Source organism: Schistocerca serialis, chromosome 7 (assembly GCF_023864345.2).
Source record: "Schistocerca serialis cubense isolate TAMUIC-IGC-003099 chromosome 7, iqSchSeri2.2, whole genome shotgun sequence".
Lineage (NCBI taxonomy): Eukaryota > Metazoa > Arthropoda > Insecta > Orthoptera > Acrididae > Schistocerca > Schistocerca serialis.
In genome coordinates, this window is record NC_064644.1 from 598,867,767 (window position 1) to 598,889,801 (window position 22,035).

General features: G+C 42.2%; 1 protein-coding gene across 1 annotated transcript in view; it reads left to right on the forward strand.

Moving 5' to 3' along the window:
• LOC126413283 (uncharacterized) overlaps positions 1 to 22,035 on the forward strand; it is a 155,817-nt gene that overhangs the window by 33,227 nt on the left and 100,555 nt on the right. Inside the window, exon 2 of the mRNA XM_050083183.1 lies at positions 15,520 to 15,674. Coding sequence (XP_049939140.1) covers positions 15,520 to 15,674 — 155 coding nt within the window. The remainder of the gene's footprint in view (positions 1 to 15,519; positions 15,675 to 22,035) is intronic.

The following is a 22,035-nucleotide window of genomic DNA, read 5'->3' on the forward strand; positions in this document are numbered from 1 at the left end:
ATGATATTTCTTAAATACTTCAACTTATGATACACACGCTATTTCTTAAATATTTCAGCTTATTGTACACACGCTATTAATTCTTAAATATTTCAGCTTATTGTACACACGCTATTAATTCTTAAATATTTCAGCTTAAGCTCACGGAAGTATCTCAACTTATATCTACACGTGGGCTCTTTGTGACCGTTGGTTTACTACAATCCCCTTAAAATTACCTGCCTCACTTTGTAATTTTCCCCACAAAAGGTCCTGTGAAAGAGAAAGTATTAATTCTAACTACTCTTAAATATTCCACATCCATACCATGCCTCCACTCTTTCATTACGGAGCACAACAAAAAAAAACAGGTCTTTACAGCAGAAGGTTCAGCGGCAGAGTACCTGAAACATGGCCGTATTCCGATTCTCTCGCACCTCTCTCGAAGTGGGAGAAGCACCCTGCTACCTTATTGGTCAGCCACATTTCAGACGCTCAAAGCTCTGGTAACTTCCATCTCTTTGGTCTCACCAAAGGTAGCCAAAGGATCGACTCAAAGATGATCATATATTCCGATTCACTATCTGTGGTTAGCAGACGACCATACATTCATTCCTTTCACAGATCTCACCAAACTGGATGTAGGGATTTATTTTGAGGGAGTGCACATGTGATCAATTAAATAAATAAATTGTCATTCTTTCCCACACTGGTATCCGGCTTCGCTGTATTAATTGAAATTGAGTTACTTTTACACAAAAAATGTGTTGTTCTGACAAGAATTTCGTACCTATTTTCAATGTTGGGCGGTACTGTACCCTTTCACCACCGGCTACTCATGCAGAAAAAAATGGCACGGTACTATCCTTGCAATGCGAGGGTAGTTCCGAACATTTTTTTTTAAGAAAACTGTATTAAAACAAACGTAGCAATTCATCAAAATAACCAGGAGGAGACCTTAGCCCCTGGTGACCTCAAATTGACGACCAAATGTTGTTACTTTACCAAATTGGCAGTTGTTGCATTATTGTACTCTCCACAATCCGGAGTAACGTACACATACAAATTTACAACAATCTACATGACAAATAAAACATCACATCATAGAAATGAAAAAATAATCTTGAGATAAAATTTTGCTTTAGTTACTGGGATCTTCGTTATTTTTATGAGTAATCCAAATTTCAATAATTCTAAAACAAATAAAAAATACTAATTGTACTCATGAAATTTTAAATACCTCACCGTCCAAACACAGAACAAGATTATTACTATGGACGACATCAAAATACATCAGTTAATTCCGATATTTTGTTGTGCAATGCAAACTCTTGTCCCCTGTGACAACCTTACTGACCAATGCAACAAGAGCCGCTACGTTAGTATTACGCCACTGGCTTATAATTAGAGCATCATTGTACCAAATATTCTAATAAACATGCTACGTGAACTTGATAACCCAGAACAGACAAAAAAACAAACACTAACTATTCTAAACACAAATGTTGATGAAATACAATTACACTTGCTGTCCCTTCAGGAATGAAACACATAAAAAAAAACATTTACACATTTACAAATACATTATTCCATATCTTGCGAGTCACACGGAAACCTTTCATTCTGTGATTTTCTTGGGGTCAAAAAGTTGCTGATAGTTTTCCTAGAACCACTGTCTCGGTGTCAAAGCTCTCCCATGGTTACCCGGACGAAAGTCTTTGAGTCACTCAAATCGGCATTTTGAACACGCACTGAACAGTAAACTGTATCTCACATTAAAGACAAATGTCATAGTCACTGTCAGAGTACCATCCACACGAATCTGTTCGTCCAAAAAGAAAAATGGCCCTACAACTACTATTACCCACGGTTCTGTCCTTTCAGTTCATGGTGTAATTAAAAGTCGTAAGTTTCAACAAACAGCACTTATTCCCGCACCAGTTCAAGAAATGTCTCCTACTACAGACGCAAATGTCAATGTCCCACTCTAGTTTCTTGCCTTCATACAATAATTGTTCACCAAACGACAACTGTCCTCTAAGTATACCAAGTGTCCCACGTGCAATTCACAAAGCACACTTAACAAGTCACTGCCAAAAGTTTATGGATCCCACCATTCAGTGGTCAAGACAAAACAAAACGATCGTCCTGTCTGCTAAAGACAAAATCTTTTCCACCACTCACAACGTGGAAACACCAGTCCTTCACTTTCCACATTATGTAAAGTCGCAGTCATCCTGTTTCACGGCTCCACAGTCCAGTACTAGTTATTAGCTGCTGGTAAAAAAAATGCTCGCCGGGCTCTGCCGCGCCTCGTCCATTCTGCAGTAGCGCCGCTGCGCGCTCCGTTGAGCAGAAGAAACCACCCGCTGTTGCCTCCGCGGGATACCTTCCCCAGTCGTAAGGGTGGCGGAACTCATGAATGGCCAGTGGTACGTGCGTGTCGCCCCAGGCCGTTGACCTGCTGTAGCGGGCGCGTGGAGTGTACCCCGTCCGACAGTGGAGTGGGGAGTGCCGCGGCTCTGTCGCCTGTCGCCATGGCATCGTCAGCTCGGCCCGCTAGCGGTATGGGCGTTACGACACCCAATCAGTTAGCCTTCCGTGCATCTCGCAACATTACAGACAAAAGGAAATTCTTACATTAAAATTATACACCCTAGTTTTCTACACATACAACATCAACATTTATCTCTTTTCTATAGACAGCCCACACTCGTTCTATTCATTGTACCTGTCGTCCCTCATACAAAACATGAAAGTGTAAAAAAAACAAAAGGAATAATAAACAATCTATACAGCTCATAATTACAATATCAAATAGTAGGCTACTCTAACATCCTATCACAGTGAAAATATTAGAAACTTTATCCTAAAACTACAATATACAATGAACTTTTGTGCTTGTGACACACTGAAATTAATACCCCTTGAAAGTGTTCTAACAAAAAATAAGAATAATCTACATAGCTCACAATTACCTACCACATGTTATTAAATAGTAAACTACTTTCACATCCTAACACAACAAACATTTTTTTGAAACTGATGACTCTAAATCTACAACATACAATGCACCTTTGTGCTTGTGACAGATTGAAATTAATACCACTTGAAAGTGTTCTAACAAAAAAATAAGAAATAATCTATACAGCTCACAATTACCTAACACAGGTTATTAAATATTAAACTACTTTAACATCCTAAGACAATAAACATTTTAGAAACTGGTGACTAAATCTACAACATACAATGCACCTTTGTGTTTGTGACAGACTGAAATTAGTATCTCTTTATACATTTTACATTTTATTATATATAACAACATTTCTAGGACATGTATGAACCATCCACGTGATGTCAAATCCTGACCTGCCATCGAGGTTCATCCAAATCAAACAATACACAATAATGTTTTAGTTACAGATCGGTAGGATCCCCTTTACAGGAGTGGGCGCATTGATCACACTACTCTACGACTCTCACTCACCAGACATCACATTTTCCTTCTCATTCAATCCATTAATACACTAACAGAATAGGTCTAGAAGTCAGTTAACCTTAACACCACCACACTCACGACAACATACCATACCTTTGCTCCCTTATACTCAACCACATAACACATGAAGCTGTTCCGGAGATAGCTTTCCAGTCTCCGAATTCGTCCTTTCACTCTGGCACCTCTCTCCATCGGCTTACCTCCGCATTCACTTCATGCTAAATATCAACTTAGAATTGCGACATTTCATCTAAGAAACAAAAATACACAAATTATTCAACCTGCAAAATAACTGTACACATTCTTGGTACCGTTTTGATTAGTTATCCTGGTACCAGGCTTCAACAACAACAACAATAAATATTATTTTTGCCAAATCGCAAATGTTATGCTAAGAATTAGATCTTACACTTATATTACATCTTACGTCAGTGTTCCACAACGTTCACCATCTGGATCTCATACTCCCTTTATGTCCTTTCACATTGTGCAGTTGTCCTCATCTCTTCATTCGTATTTCGGCTCTCCGTCCGTCCATTACTCCATCATTTCCTGGTCTTCCTTCGCCATTCGCATCAATCTCTATTGCAGCATACACAGGTCTCTCTGTAACATACATCTAAGACATCTCCACATTATTCAGTTCTACTCACCTTTATTTACCACTGTTTCATCACGTCGAATCTCTATTTATTAATCACACTGCTTCACGTCGCTTCTTCCCTTACCTATCACCTTTATCCACTACTATTTATCACGTCGCTTCTCTATCTACCATCTTTATTCCCTCATAAATCATCACGTCGTTTCTGCTTGATCCTTATTCATACGACAAAAAATACGTACATACACCACTCTGTCGACTCCTGTTCATGACTCATTTGACCAGTCTATTCCGTCATACTTCCTGACATCCCGCCTGAAAATTCTTATGTTTGATTTGACCCTGCACAACGTTACACACCACAAATAAATACACTGACTATCTACCATAAATTGCCTACTTTGGATCTATCCTTAACTTTTCCACAATTTGATGTTTGAAATGTGATGAAGCCCACGCGATTATTTTTCCCTTGATCGTCTCAATCAGTACAGCATTTTCATGGACAATCCGCCTCGCTCTGAATGGTCCACTATAAAGAATTTGCTAGTTAGGAATCTAAGCTTACATGAAAATTAAATGTATGCAGAGAATATACAAGCTGGGAGAAATGGGACAGCCCAAGTGTTAGAAACTTTGGTGCTAGTAGCCTCTTTCACTAACACCAGAATCCGAACAACCATACACAGCACCTAATTATAACTGTCACCACGACTATGACATACTATAGATCAGATGGCATCTAATTTAAAAACTTCGATCACATTACTGATGTTACCTGTAACAGCAGTATAAACGTACACTATTCCATACAGATCACAATGTTTACTTTCTACATTACGTGTTAAGTACCTGCAATAGTAAAATCGCAGTAATTATACTGGACTCCTTGGCATTATTACATAACATTTTAGCAACTGGTTTCTTTGAAGAAACAGTTCTTTTACTTTACAGTTCGAAATAAAAATTTGCAAATTTTGCTCTGAGAGACCAGCCTAACAGATGCCATTACTGGTGGTTTATTCTCTGATCAGAAGTATGGTATTTGCACTCCTACATATCAGTAGAGTATGTCCGCTACATAGACAATTTTCAGTGCCAGCTGCATGTGTTTTAAGGCAAGATGCTAAGGGCTGATATGTTGGATTTGTTTCTCCTATCCATCAATCTATTACGACAAGAAAGAAATACCAGGATTCCATGCTCTCCTGTCATTCTGATAGTTTCTGCCGTTCCTATCCTCGACTCTGTCTGACCTATGAGTCGTGTCTCCGTTCACGATATTGCTCTCATTACCCAATTCTTGTAACAAGTGCTGAAATGACGCAGAATCGTCTAAGCCTCTGCCTGCTATCACTATATCTCTGCGCAATTTCACTGGCAACTTCGCTCTACAGATCCTAATGAGCTCCCCAGGTTCGTATGTCACATCCAAATACCTATTTCCTCTCAGGATTTTCTGATAGCACGACACTGGATCTCTTATACCACCTTCGTTACAATTTGGCATCATCAATATGCTTTGCTTAACCTGGTCCTGCTTACTTTTCGACCAGAATTCATTTAAAAATTTGTCACAAAACATCTGGTAGCTACTACAGTCTTTAATAACTTCCTGCATTTTCGCTCTAGCCTCGTCCCTCAAATGGTTACACACAAACTTCATTTTTAGGAGCGGTCCCCACGATGAAGGTAATGAATCTTGAAATTGAGACAGCCACAGGCATGGATGTTGGTAATTATCAGGATCCGGAAAACAAGTGTACGTTTGTACCGACACGAAGTGTCTCCTACATTCTTCTTCCGCATTTATGTTTTCCGACCTTGGGCTATACCCAGTTGGGTTTGCCACCTGTTTTATCCGACACAACCGTTCTTCTAACTCTCTGAGTTCGTCATCCTCTTTCTGCCTATTTTCGATTTTTGAATTTATCTCACTCTCCCTCCGCAGTCTACCTGGTGGTGTTTCACCTTCGCTTCTGCACGCTAATTGCAACTGTGCTAGTTCTTCCCTATGTTTCCTATTTGTTTCTAATTGTGCCTCTTTAAACTGTAATAGTGATTGTATCTCCTCCTGGTCGGCATAAACCTCTCGCTGCGTACTGTCAGAGCCTGTTTCGCCTCTTATACTGATCTTTTCTACATCTGCGCTAATCGTATTCATTCTGACCACTACCTCCGCAACTTCATCCCTGTGTTTATTTAGCGCCATTTCCTGCCGTGTGACTTGAGCTTCCACGCTGTCTAATGCCCCTTGTTTATCTGCAAGTAAGTCCTCCACTATCTCTTTGATTCGCTCATCCGGCCACACGCCCCTATGTTCTGTAATATCGCTTTCTATTGCACTTATTCGTACCTCCAAATTATTGGCCTTTTCTTTCACAGCATCACATTCTTGCTGCACCGCATCCAGATTCTTCTCCCCCTCATCTAACCGATTATTAACTGCAGACAGACGCTCATCGATAACTGTGTGTAGCTTCCTCATTGCCTCTTTATTTCCCTTATCAATTGCCTCCAATCTTTCCTTATTTGCTTCCAATCTCTCCTTAGTCTCCCTATCTCTCTCCTTAGCCTCCCTATCTCTCTCCTTAGCCTCCCTATCTCTCTCCTTATTCTCCCTATCTCTCTCCTTATTCTCCCTATCTCTCTCCTTATTATCTCTATTGATTGCTTCTAATCTTTCGTTAGTTGCTTCAAATCTTTCCTTAGTCTCCCTATTCATCGCTTTATTATCTCTACTCATCGCTTCTAATCTTTCGTTAGTCTCCCTACTCATCGCTTGTAAAAACTGCAGTATCACATCGTTATTTCCTACTTTCGACGCGCTCACCTCGTTCGCCTGAGAAACGGTAGCTCCGCTAAGGGTAGCTTCACTTTCACTGAATACCTGACCTAGTCCCGAGCCCGCGTCGTCGGGAAAAGCCCGCGTCTGTGGACAAAGCCCGCCGCATAAAGGTTCCCCTTGCAGCGGTCCACCGAACAATACAGCCCCTTCGGAGTGTTTGTCTTTCTCGCTCATTAACCCATGGTCAACAGCTACTTCCTGCTGCACTGCTACGTCCACCCCAGAATCGCTATTCTCCATGGTGGCTACACTGTTCGACTGCGACCTAGTTACTACGGACATTACGCAAAAAAAATTATGAAACGATCTTCCAGCCTTGTGCGATATAGCAATTAATTACATAAAATAAAATAAAAGATCCTCACCAATCCAGAAACAATTTGCAAACAGAAAAAATTTTACTTCTTAGCGCTATCACAATACATTCCATAAAAAAAAATCTTAACAGCAAACCCTAACAACAAAATATCCTAACAAAAACGATCCTGGCAAAGGAATCCTGGCAACAAATTAAATATCCTGGTAACAAAATTATCGTGGCAAAAAAAACGGAATCCTGGCAACAAATTAAATATCCTGGTAACAAAATTATCATGGCAAAAAACGGAATCCTGGCAACAAATTAAATATCCTGGTAACAAAATTATCGTGGCAAAAAACGGAATCCTGGCAGGGTCGAAATTATGAGAGGCACCCACTTGCCTTTCTCATACTGTGGCATCAAGCAGTCAGGCCTGCAAGATGAGTGGTTTGCCAAGCGAGTGGAATCTTCCTTTATTTATCGAGCAACATGAATTCTCGTATCTTACTATTTAGTTACAAATTATCCTCCTGTATGAATAGTACGCAACGGAAACACGCATCTGACTATCAGTGATTTATAGAACTCTGACTGTACACTACGCACTGGCAATACCACATTTACCTTTTGTCTTTGATTTAACGGCTTTTATATAAATTCGGGACATTACGATAACATACAATTTAATGAAAAAGGCCACCAATCTCTTTCTTTTCACTATTTGATTTATTCCTAAACACACAAATTCTACAACCTACAACAAAATCACATGAGAAATTCCGCCCAGTGGGCATGGCTTTACGTTAGTGAATCTCTATACTATGGTCTCGTAATCTATTTACCGCAACAGTGCACTCCCTGGATCGGATGGTGGATCTTTTATTATACCTCACACTTCGCCTCTCACAATAATCCTCACGAAACTTTCCTCCAGATCGAGCGATACAGAAGGAACAGGCATACCCACAAATCTTTCGAAACTACCTTGCTACTCCCATGCAAAACACACATACCCAAATTACAAGACATACACAACACAACAATATGAAATATTACACAAAGAACGGTTACAACTTCATCACTTTCCGCTTTCCCACTTCAATCAATATTTATCCCAGTTTCACACGACACTGCCCCACTTTGTAATTTCTACTTTCCTAATGTGAACTCTGGAGATAAACGCACGTCTTCCTGTGCAATGCAAGCCATGTGGCGTTGCTGGAAAAACGGCCGACTCACCTTGATTCTCTCTCAGAGTTTAAATTCAGCGTCACACGGAATGATATTTCTTAAATACTTCAACTTATGATACACACGCTATTTCTTAAATATTTCAGCTTATTGTACACACGCTATTAATTCTTAAATATTTCAGCTTATTGTACACACGCTATTAATTCTTAAATATTTCAGCTTAAGCTCACGGAAGTATCTCAACTTATATCTACACGTGGGCTCTTTGTGACCGTTGGTTTACTACAATCCCCTTAAAATTACCTGCCTCACTTTGTAATTTTCCCCACAAAAGGTCCTGTGAAAGAGAAAGTATTAATTCTAACTACTCTTAAATATTCCACATCCATACCATGCCTCCACTCTTTCATTACGGAGCACAACAAAAAAAAACAGGTCTTTACAGCAGAAGGTTCAGCGGCAGAGTACCTGAAACATGGCCGTATTCCGATTCTCTCGCACCTCTCTCGAAGTGGGAGAAGCACCCTGCTACCTTATTGGTCAGCCACATTTCAGACGCTCAAAGCTCTGGTAACTTCCATCTCTTTGGTCTCACCAAAGGTAGCCAAAGGATCGACTCAAAGATGATCATATATTCCGATTCACTATCTGTGGTTAGCAGACGACCATACATTCATTCCTTTCACAGATCTCACCAAACTGGATGTAGGGATTTATTTTGAGGGAGTGCACATGTGATCAATTAAATAAATAAATTGTCATTCTTTCCCACACTGGTATCCGGCTTCGCTGTATTAATTGAAATTGAGTTACTTTTACACAAAAAATGTGTTGTTCTGACAAGAATTTCGTACCTATTTTCAATGTTGGGCGGTACCCTTTCAATGTTTGGTCGACCCTTGGAACGCTTGCTGAGAACCGCTTGTCCTGATTCCTTAGACTATGATGTTTGTTTTAAGGATATTTGTGATTTTCTAATTACTGTTGGTGTGGCCTTCAGCCGAGTAATAATTTCACTTCTTTTATAATAAGGCCTTCAGCTGTGCTACAGTTTGTTTTAAAACAAAGTATTTATCTTAATACGTGCTGTTTGGAATTGTTCTTCTGACTTCTAATTCAGGCCTTCAGCCGTTTATGATTTGAAATTGTGTGTGGCCTTTAACCGAGCAATAATTTCACTTCTTTGGTGGCAAGGCCTTCAGCCGTATAACAGTAAGTTTTTTTTAAGCAAACTTGTTTCAAAAGCAAGGGATTTATTTTAAAGGTGCTATTGGAATTCTTTTCTTAGCTTCTAATTCGGGACTTCAGCCGATTGTTATTTCAAATTGTTTGTGGCCTTCAGCTGAGTAATAATTTAACTTCTTTTATAATAAGGCCTTCAGCTGTGTTACAGTTGTTTTAAAACAAACTATTTATCTTAATATGTGCTATATGCAATTGTTCTTCTGACTTCTAATTCAGGCCTGCAGCTGGTTGTTGTTTGAGGTTATTGTTGATGGCCTTCGGCCCTAAAATTGTGGAATTTTGTGATAAGCCCATCAGCCGTCATACGGTCATAGTGTTTTTTTAAGTGATTGTTTTAAAATTATAATTTCTTTAAATAAAGTTTACATATTTGATGTGTAACGAAGAGTAACTGATTACAGCCCCATCCACAATCGTAACCTTATCCTGCCCCATCCTGAGAAACCAGTTCTCATAAACTTTGGTCCTGCTCGATGCACAATACATATTCAGTTTTAGATTATCACGTTCATGTTCCAAATATTTTTGTGGAGTCTCACTGTCCCAAATTGTACAATTGTACTTTTTAACTTTACCACTTAAGTGGAAAGTCAGCTCATCAGAAAAGATAATCTTTCCAATGAAATCATCGTCTTCATCCAATCGGTGTAATCCTTGCAAACAATCCTGTCAGTGTCTTTTTAGTTCTGGCAGCACTGTAAAGTTGCATGGTTCGAAATGCAACCATTTTATAACAGTTGCTAAACAGTCACATGTGTGATGTCCATCTCTTGAGAAGCATACCAGGTGGATTCTTTCCTCACTTGCTCTATGACACTTGTGAGCGTATGGGGTTGCTATTCTGTCATTCTGCGCAACGGATTGATCTGAGATGTACCCTCTACCCTGTGGCTCCTGCAAGATGCAATTTCCACCCCCACACTACTACAGAAGTCAGACAGACGCTCCTAACGTTCTAAAGAGAAATGCCTGAAAAAATTTCAGCAATAAATATCTTCTGGAGTCGTCCGCTGTAAGGAAATGACACAAAAATTCACAAAATTTCTTACGTAACTTGTGGGATACTTGGGTACTGGAGTAGTGCTAGTTAGTGTAAGAAAAACATGAAACTAACGAAAATTATTATTTATTTTGCAAAAATTCTGAGAAATCACAATGGCACTTTTAGTTATGAATTGATCGAGTTATATCCTGGTTCTTTTCGGAATGTGAAGTTACCTCTCAAGAATAGGATTCGCTAATGAAATTTCTATACAAAGTTTAAGATCGTTATTGACTTGGCAGAATGGCTGAGAGCCGCACCTACTCAACTTGAGTAATTATCCGTTAGAATGTTGCTAGGCACGGTCGAGGCTGTCGCGTGTGAAATGCAGTGAAGGGTACTGTTGTGGAGGAAATATTGGGCTTGCAATAGCTGTAGCGCACAATACCATAAGCTGCGATGACTGCCGTCTGCGCCGCTCGCTGCTGACAAATAAGATAACTCTCGTTCTACCTGGATTGACCTTCGCCAATCAAACTCTCCCTACGCCTTGATGAAGTCAAGGACTCCTATTCGCCCCTAGTCTAACTATTGGCGTGGTACACCGGTCAGATAACCAGTCCACCGTGATGCCACTCAAAATTCGCTCGCAGGCGTTTAGCTATAACTCTGTCCATTCACACCGCACAATAAGTATGGTGGCCAACAAAATGAACAATGCTTAATCGCAAGGACTCAATATAGAGTCACACTTCGATTCGCTCTCGACAGAGGTGCTCTCCCAGTGAAGTACTGAGGAGAGACTTGTTCCTCGCTCTTTGAGTACAAGTACGAGCGTGCACGCTCTCCTTACTTGTTCTCGCTCCAAGAGTGACAGCGGAAAAGCTCCTCTCCACTCCAGACGTGAAGGGATATATCTTTCGGTCTCTTCCATTACTCCTTCAGCTCAAGGCGTCAGAAATATCGTATGCCAATCAGCATTGCTCTTCTAAAATGGGAGAATGACGTTTCGTTTAAGGCGACCAGTCCGGAAACCTGTAGTATCGGCATTTGGCGTTTGCTGTCTCCCTGTGAAAATCTCTGAAACTGTGTGCTATGTGTAAAGACTGCGTAGGCTGGGCGCTCCTACACAACGTAGCGGAATTTGCTTTTAAGCCGAACACGGGGTCATTCCCCCTTTTCACTTTGGCGCACTCTGTCCGCTCCACAGGCAGTCACCAGCCAACGTGTGTGTGTACGCCAGCCTCGAGTATTTCAATCACGGTGCTCTTACTCGTTATTTATTAGTTATTTGCATATCGTTTACATGAATTCATACCACGTTGACTTTATCTTAACGAGTTTGGGTTCAAATGAAGCGTCTTGATGTGCAGAATATGATTGTGAGGGCGGAACATGTAAGCAATGAAGGTCAGGAGATCACGACACCGAAAGACAAAAAAGGAATTGACCTGAGGATTTGTTATGTCTTGCTTAACATCCGGTTTCAACAAAATACTTACACGACTCGTTAATAGTATGCCTGCTGGAAGGATCTTTACTACGTTCTGTACGAAAATTGCACAGTTGTCACACACTCTGACTCTTCACCGGAAAACACACAGCGAGCGCGCACCGGGTCGGTAAAGGCTTTTTTGCGATTGCCGCTAGCGCTTGCGGTGGGGCGATTCTCTACTTGCGTCACTGTGCAATATGAGTCAAAACTTGATCTATTTGCCTTCGAGACGACATCGCGACGAAGTCTGTATGAATACAAGTTTAAAAATTCACATAAAGTCCTTTTTGAGATATACACGAGGGGGCGTTCCATAAGTAATCACCACATGTTTCTCCTGAAAGTACGTGTTTTTTAACATAATCTCCGTTCAATGATATGGCCTTACGCCATCTCAGTGGGAGGGCCTGTATATCCACGGGGTAACACTCTACTGGTCGATGTCGGAACCAACGTCTTGGTGCATCAGTAGCCTGTGCATCACTGACTTACCACTTCCAGTGGAGTGCATCCTCCATTGGGCCAGACAGATGGACACTGTTTATGGTCTTCTGCTACGCGGTGAGGAACCCAACGGGCACACACGCCTTTGATTACCCAACTGGTGGACGAGTGTGCCAGCACAACCAGCAGACGTCCATTTCAGCAGTGGGTTGTTTCATTGTCATCCGTCGATCACCTGGAATGAGAGTGTCCTCACGTTCCAACATTGCAGGATTCACAGCTGTGTGCGGTTGGCCGCCACGTAGGAGACAGAACAAACACCACACTCAACCACTCACCGTGCTTTCTTTCACAGCCAAGTCTCCGCAGACATTCTGCAAGCGCCTATGAATAATTGCGATGCTCTGGTTTTCTGCCAAAACGAACTCAATGACAGCTCCCGACTTGGAACTGACCTCCCTTACAAGGCCCATTTTGATGGCTACGTTGTACGTAGACGGTTTATGTATTTGTATGTTGGCAGCGCTATGTAGCGCTCTACATTAGTAACTCTGACAGCGCTGTGCGCACTCTGTGGCTGGTCGGACTCCCAGTTGGAAGTTAAGTCAGCGATGATGGCAGTTGGAAGTCAATCGCCAGCGGGATGGAAATTGGAGGTGAACAGCCAGTAGTGATTGAGGTTGGATGTGATTAGTCAGCAGTGAGGGTGGTTAGTGGTTAATAATTAGCAGTGTTGGAGGTTTGCAGTAGCAGCGCGAGCGGACGATCTGGACATGTCCGACTTGGAGATTAAATATTATTCATGATTATATAATTTTTGGATCTGGATGTCACGGACGATTATATGTTTTTTAACTGGATGTCACATTATTGAGGTAAAAATACATTGTTTGCTGGGCAACAAAATCTTTCCTTTCATAACCATATGCCTATCAGTAGTTAGAGCCTTCAATAGTTAGAATCTTTTACTGAGCTGGCTGTGTTGGTGCTTGCTGTATCACTGTAGTTCGTATAATGATATTTTTTTGTGAGGTAAGTGTCTTATGAAACGTATAGGTTATTGTTAGGATTTCTTCTTATTCAGGACCATTCTTTTGAGTTAATTTGAAAACAGTCAGATCGCGTTACCGTTGAATATTGTGAGTAATTAATGAATACCAAAAGTTTGAGTTCTGTTTGTCAGGGCAATTTATGTAGGTCAGATTTGAAATGATAAAGACTAGCAAAGAGACAGTACGTTGGTTTCACTCAGCAATATAAGTAGAAAATTTATATAAAGACGTTTCAGCGTGTGGCGCCGCCACATACTGCAACACCATGAAACTAAAGGAACTGAAGTGCGAATATTCGACGATGTCCCTTAACAAATACCGCATTTTTTTCAACTAAAATTGGCCTATATAAAAGTGTTGCCTTACTTATTGAACGCCAATTTTATATATAAAAACTGTAATATTGGGTTGAGGAGATGCGTTTGGATCTTTGCTGGCCACAAAGTGACTTGTGTGTTCGTAATGGCATACCATTCAAATGATGCAGAGAACTAACAGCAGTCCGACAGTGGTTGCTTTCATAGCTCTAAATCCGTCGGCACACGGACCGTGCATCCGAACGTTGAGCGTTGAGCGTGCCGAGTTTCTGACGTCATACCGTGGAATAGCACGTTCGGGGGTCTTTCCGAAAGTGCAGAGCAATATCTGGCATATCAGATATTCTGAGCGTGCGTCTGAGCGTTGACCAATGAGATGACACAACGCCACCTACGTCACATGCACGCCGTCTCCCTTCAGTACAGAGTTGTGAGGCGCCATATTGGCGTTCATTTCAAGCCTATACGTATATATGCCGTTTCTGAGCACCAGCAAATTAAGAATACTGGAAAACCCGTTGTTAACTGTGTGATTCGTTCCAATAAAATAATGAGAAACATCATACTCGTGGCAAAACAATTGTTGTAACTTGCGTATTATGAGAGTAGGCTATTTGAAGGCAGCGACACACTGAAGATCCACCCAAAACGCGTTGTTCTTGGTACAATTTGTATTAATTAAATGTCAATTTGTAAGATGTCTACGATTAAGGTTTTCAGCATGGGCTAAGATAATGTGATTAGATGCACTGTATGTGTTGTTGGTTTAGGGTAATGAGTAGCATCACTGTTCTCTAATAAGAATGGCATTGACGGCGGTGGTTGGCACCTTGACACTCCCAATTTTTTTTTTCTTAACATTCGCGTTTTTATTAGGTTCTGACACTTTATTATTAGTTTAATATAAGTATATACTGTAATATTTGATATTATGTAAATATAAGTTCCTTTTTTGAGGGGTTACTTTGTTCGATTGGCTTAATCTACAGGACAGCTTGTGCTACTTGTATAAAGATATTTTGCTCCTTTTTCTTTTACGCTTCGTGATTCACATGTTGCAAAGATTCTGCTACTGGGTAGGAACAGTTATCAAGTAAGACTGACCTTGTGATTTTACTAAAATGTGGGAATGATGAGATAATGTTTATCTTATGCGGAGAAGCATTCCAAATTTGTACCGCACTGTTTGTAATGGAACTTTTATAAGCCTCTGTCCTTATTGACTGGACATGGTACTTTCCTTTTTGTGGACGAAGGAGAAAATGTGCGTTTTAATAGAGCTAACGTGGGAATTTTACGCTCGCCCGTTGAGTAAACAGTGTGATTTACGAACTAGAAGCATCCCTCAACTGCCGCTGGAGTGCGTTGCGATCGCGTTTACCACGTTGTGGCCCACGTACCGTATGCACAAGTCGCATCGTTCCTGAACGTTCAGCAGCACGTTCAACTTGGCACGCTCAACATTAACGTTCGACAGCAGGGTCCGTGTGCCGACGACCTTACGCTACCACAGAGATACGGTGAAGCTGTGGCGCTGACGACTTTCTCGTTTCTCGCAGGCCGGGGTACCGGAGGGCGCCGGCGGTCCAGCGCGCGCCCTCCGAGGAGCCCTCCTCCAGGGACCTCACCGTGGGGCTGGCCGTCGGCGTCGACGACACAGACGACGGCGCCGGCGCCGCCTCCCCGGGCTCCGCTCCAGACTGGCCGACCCGACGTGAGTCCCGACACACGCTCAGCTCAGACACGGAATGACCTCCTCCGTGCCACCCGGCTTCGAACATCCATCATGCGAAACCCAACTTGCGCTTCTGGCTCATGACATTCTGAAAGTCACGGTCCAATGCTGTAACGTAGATGCAGTATTTCTCGTGTTCTGGAAAGCACTTGACTCGCTACCACGCCAATGTTTACTGCCAAAAGTTGGATAATATGGGGTATCAAAGAAAATTTGACTGGATTCGAGACTTTTCGGTAGGGGTTGGGGGGGGGGGGGGGGGGAGGGGGACACGTCAGATCATCTCGAATGGAAAGAAGTAACCTCAAGTATGCCGCACGAATATGTGTTAGCACCATTGTTGTTCACGACTCAATTAATAATAATCACAGACTTTGCGCATAGCCGCAGGTATTTGTAATGAAGTTGTGCTTGAGAAAAGTTGCACAAATATCCAGTTAGATCTTGATAATAGTTCAAAGTGTGTGCAAATATCGGCAGCATGCTTTAAATGTCGATAAATGTAAAATAATGAACCTCACCAAAGAAAAAAGTAGTATCCTATGAATACAAGTTCTATGAGTTAGAACAGTTGTCAACTCATGCAAATACCTGTAGGCATGTGAAATGGAACGATCAAACAGCCCCAGTTGTTGAGGCAGGTGTAGACTTTGGTTCATTGTCAGAATACTGGGAAAATGCAGTCAGTCTACAAAGGTGCTTACAAATAATTTGTGCGGCCAATCTTAGAATATTACATGAGTGTGTTAGACCTATATGAAATATGGCTAAGAGAGTATATTATACACATACAAAAAAAGGGCGATATCAACGGTCTGCTCACAGGGGAGGGCCACGAAAATGTTGAAAAATCTCAATTGGCAGGCTCTTTAAAATAGAAGCCAAACATGCCGCGAAACCGTGCTTTACAAGTTTAAACAATTAGTATAAAGTGAATAGTCCTGAAATACAGGGTAGGCAGAAGTTACGCAACCCTAAATAAAAAAAAGTATGGTGACAAACTGAATCACACACCAGTGGCGATATTTGTGTTGTATGTTGACATCGGATAGCACTGTGGGAGATTCAAAACACATGATATCAAAGCAGCTTCTCTCCCGTTTGATGTCAGTGCAGAGTTAGTTGTGAGCGAACAGGCCGGCCGCGGTGGCCGAGCAGTTCTAGGCGCTACAGTCTGGAAACGCGCTACCGCTACGGTCGCAGGCTCGAATCCTGCCTCGGGCATGGATGTGTGTGATGTCCTTAGGTTAGTCAGGTTTAAGTAGTTCTAAGTTCTAGGGGACTGATGAACTTAGAAGTTAAGTCCCATAGTGCTCAAAGCCAATGGCAGGAAATCAAGACGTTAGCGGACAGAGCTAGAAATATTTGTGAACCTGAGTTGCTCGACGCTGAGATGGAACATCTCCACAATGCACTAACGAAGAACGGATATTCGTCCGCCGAAATAAAACGTGCGTTGAGGCAGCAACGCAGAAATCATACTGACGTACAGGCTACTGCAAAATCTAAGGTTTTCCTGCCGTTTGTTAAAAATGTAACGGAAAGAATAGGGAGGATCTTGACGAAGCGGAATATTACCGTAATTTACAAGCCCACCAGGAAGATACAGGAATACCTTAGGCCCGCCAAGGACGCTCGCAAACCATTGGAAAAATCTGGAGTGTATAGGATCCCATGCAGCTGTGGTGATGTTTATGTGGGTACCACTAAAAGAACTGTTTCTAAACGTTTGGAAGGGCACAAGGGAAATTGTAGAAGAGGAGAAACGGAACGATCAGCTGTTGCGGAGCATACTTTCCAGCCAGGGAACCACAATAATCGTTTCGAGGAGACGCAAGTACTAGCGGCCACGAGCGGATACTACGAAAGGCTCTACAGGGAGGCAATCGAAATCGCTAAACACCCAAATAATTTCAACCGGAAGGAGGAGGGCGTCAAATTAAACGGTATATGGATGCCGGTGTTAAAGAAGATGTGTACCACTCGTCCACTACTGGGTGATGGCAACGGCGATCGATGGCGACGGACAGCGGCCAATTGCACTGACGTTTTCAAAAACGTGACGTCACGCCGCGGCGCGGGAGCGCGGGGACACGGAATTTAGCGGCAGTCAGTGGCGAGCCAGTGTGTGTGTTGGACCTTCCATCAAGCTACGGACCCCCTTGAAGATGTCTCCCGCAGTCGGAGACGAAACGTTGGGAATCACCTCAGAATTCATCAACCGACCACGGCATAACAGCCCGGATAATTATAATGGACATGATATTTCCGGCCGTGAAAGTTTACATTTTAGTATCAGAACTACTTTCTGTCAGGAAAGCACAGTTGAGTTAATCAATCCCGCGTAAGTGAACACCATCCTTCCTGGTGATTTCAACTTTCTTTCCGCCGCCGACCAAACACCCAATCCTAACATATGTGTGGAAATGAGAGACTTAGTGAAAGGGCTGCGCCTCATGGACACCTGGCACAGCCATCCGAGAGGGAATCTCGGTTCACTTATATTACTAGCCATTCCATGAGTAGGACAGACGGAATCTACGGCTCTAGTAGATTGAAGAACAGTGTAGCTAGCGCCCAAACTTATCCAGTCACTTACTCTGACCATTTGGCAGTTGTGGCTAAGCACGCCAAAGCAAAGGGCATTTAGGGACAGAGGTATTTGGAAATTCAGTACGTCACATGTGGTGGACGCTGAGCTTTAGCACGAGTTTAAGCGAAGTTGGGAAATTTGCCTAACGAACAATCGACGCTACACAACTAAGCTGGAATGGTGGGTAGCACACGCAAAACCTAAAATACGATCTTTACTAAAAAGCTTAGCTTCTGAAAAGAAACTGTGGGGATGGCATACAATTCAATTCTACTTCCAGTTTCTAAGAGAACTACGCGCAGACACCGCCAGTGTGCCACGGATGAAGGCCAAAATAATCGCTCTGAAACGCCAGCAAATAGAGGGATCGAGAAACAGCGCTTTTCCACCTTCTGGCCGAATTCAAGAGAGATCGCCGTCTCCATATAAGCTCTCTCCGAAATGGTTATGGAAGATAACTCACCTGCCAATAGGACGTCATAAAGTTTGCACATGCTTACTTCAGAGGAGTGACGACGACACAAGTATGGCATTTTTAATCTGCATTGAACCAACTGTGATGTAAGCTGAGTATGCAGAACTGGGAACTCAAATTACTGAAGAGGAACTGTTCGAAGCGTTGAAAGGAAGCCCACGGAAAAAATTCCCTGGACCCGACGGGTTACCAGTAGTCTTACTTAAAGTACTGGAATTTAATCGGCAATTCGTTGTCCGCTGTGCTCGACGAAATACATACATCTGCCTAACAGGGCTTATAGTGGTGCTTCCTAAACTGGGCTGCGCGAGTGATTTGCAGAACATGCGTCCCGTGTCGCTTCTAAACGCTGACTACACGCTGGTTACTAGGGAACAGGTCGTTCGATTGAACGCAACTGCTGGTCGTCTTATCGTCCAATATGAGACGTGAGCCGTCCCCAGGCGGACAATACAGCGAGCTCTGGAGGAATACCGGGATGTGGCGGCTGTCGTTTCGGCATCGAACTGCAGGGTGGCCATCGTGTCGTCAGCCACGGACAAAGCTTCTTGGAACCGCGTGACCGCTACGGTCGCAGGTTTGAATCCTGCCTCGGGCATGAATGTGTGTGAAGTCCTTGGGTTAGTTAGGTTTAAGTAGTTCTAAGTTCTAGGGGACTGATGACCTCAGATGCTAAGTCCCGTAGTCCTCAGAGCCATTTGAACCATATGAACAAAGCTTCTCACAGAGTCCATCATAACTACCTCATACACGTCGTGTCAAAAATGGAAATGAGCCTATTTTTTGTAAATATTATCTGGAGGCTAAACGCGTACGTAATTTCAAAATTCTTGTAAATGCATAATGTACAGCGAGAATTCCAACTCTAGGGTCGATACGACGAGGTTGTGCCCTCTCGATGCTGCTGTACTCGATATCAATCGAGGCTCTTCTATGATAATTATTTGTCAGGCTTCCTGGAACTGAAAGTGGAGGCTACAAATATTTATGTAGATATGACCTGGTAGTGCAGATGACTGATTCAACCGATCTTATGAAAATAGAGGACGTGATTCAAGCTTACAGTTACTGTTCTGAAGTTAAAATCAGGGTCGGTAAATCTAGCATTTTGCTGTTAGGCAGAGAGATAGGATTCGTTGAAACCGGTCCAGTGGAGCAAGCAGATAGCATCAAACTTCTGGGGATACGGTGTAGCAAATGTCTTACGAAGACAGAAGCCTGGAATTTGAAAATGAAGCTCAACAGCCTCCAAGCGGTATTAAGAGAGAATTCTCTAGATATAATAAAAAAAATTACTTTGATAAATCTTGCCGTATTTTCTAAGGTGTACCACGTTGAAAGTATTTTCCCTCCCCTCCAACAACGAAGCAAATACCGTCCTCACTGGCGGAACGTTACGTGATACCACGTACGTATACGTTTGTGACTATTATAGCGCCATCTATCACAAAGCGAAAAAAGTGGTCCAACTAAAACATTCATATTTCTTTACGTTGTTGCTATTGTTTTGGTCTTCAGTCCTGAGACTGGTTTGATGCAGCTCTCCATGCTACTTTATCCTGTGCAAGCTTCTTCATCTCCCAGTACCTACTGCAACCTACATCCTTCTCAATCTGCTTAGTGTATTCATCTCTTGGTCTCCCTCTACGATTTTTACCCTCTACGCTGCCCTCCAATACTAAATTGGTGATCCCTTGATGTTTCAGAACATGTCCTACCAACCGATCCCTTCTTCTGCTCAAGTTGTGCCACAAACTCCTCCCCTATTCTATTCAATACCGACTCATTAGTTACGTGATCTACACATCTAATCTTCAGCATTCTTCTGTAGCACCACATTTCGAAAGCTTCTATTCTCTTCTTGTCCAAACTATTTATCGTCCATGTTTAACTTCCATACATGGCTACACTCCATACAAATACTTTCAGAAACGACTCTCTGACACTTAAATCCATACCCGATGTTAACAAATTCCTCTTCTTCAGAAACGCTTTCCTTACCATTGCCAGTCTACATGTTATATCCTCTCTACATCGACCATCGTCAGTTATTTTGCTCCCCAAATAGCAATTAGGTTAGGTTAGGTTAGGTTAGGTTAGGTTAGGAACTCCTTTACTACTTTGTCTCATTCCCTAATCTAATTCCCTCAGCATCACCCGACTTAATTCGATTACATACCATTATCCTCGTGTTGCTTTTGTTGATGTTCATCTTATATCCTCCTTTCAAGACACTGTCCATTCCGTTCAACTGCTCTTCCAAGTCCTTTGCTGTCTCTGACAGAATTACAATGTCATCGGCGAACCTCAAAGTTTTTATTTCTTCTCCATGCATTTCAATACCTACTCCGAAGTTTTCTTTTGTTTCCTTTACTGCTTGCTCAATATACAGATTGAATAACATCGGGGAGAGGCTACAACCCTGTCACACTCCCTTCCCAACCACTGCTTCCTTTGTGTCCCTCGATTCTTATAACTGCCATCTGGTTTCTGGACAAATTGTAAATAGCCTTTCGCTCCCTGTATTTTACCCCTGCCACCTTCAGAATTTGAAAGAGAGTATTCCAGTCAACATTGTCAAAAGCTTTCTCTAAGTCCACAAATGCTAGAAACGTAGGTTTGCCTTTGCTTAATCTTTCTTCTAAGATAAGGCGTAAGGTCAGTATTGCCTCACGTGTTCCAAGATTTCTACGGAATCCAAACTGATCTTCCGCGAGGTCGGCTTCTACCAGTTATTCCATTCGGCTGTAAAGAATACGCGTTAATATTTTGCAGCTGTGACTTATTAAACTGATAGTTGTGTAATTTTCACACTGTCAACACCTGCTTTCTTTGGGATTGGAATTATTATATTCTTCTTGAAGTCTGAGGATATTTCGCCGGTTTCATACATTTTGCTCACCGGATGGTAGAGTTTTGTCATGACTGGCTCTCCCAAAGCTGTCAGTAGTTCTAATGGAATGTTGTCTACTCCCGGGGTCTTGTTTCGACTCAGGTCTTTCAGTGCTCTGTCAAACTCTTCACGCAGTATCGTATCTCCCATTTCATCGTCATCTTCACCCTCTTCCATTTCCATAATATTACCCTCAAGTACTTCGCCCTTGTATAGACCCTGTATATACTCCTTCCACCTTTCTGCTTTCTCTTCTTTGCTTAGAACAGGGTTTCCATCTGAGCTCTTGATATTCATACAAGTGGTTCTCTCTTCTCCAAAGGTCTCTCTAATTTTCCTGTAGGCAGTATCTATCTTACCCCTAGTGAGATAAGCCTCT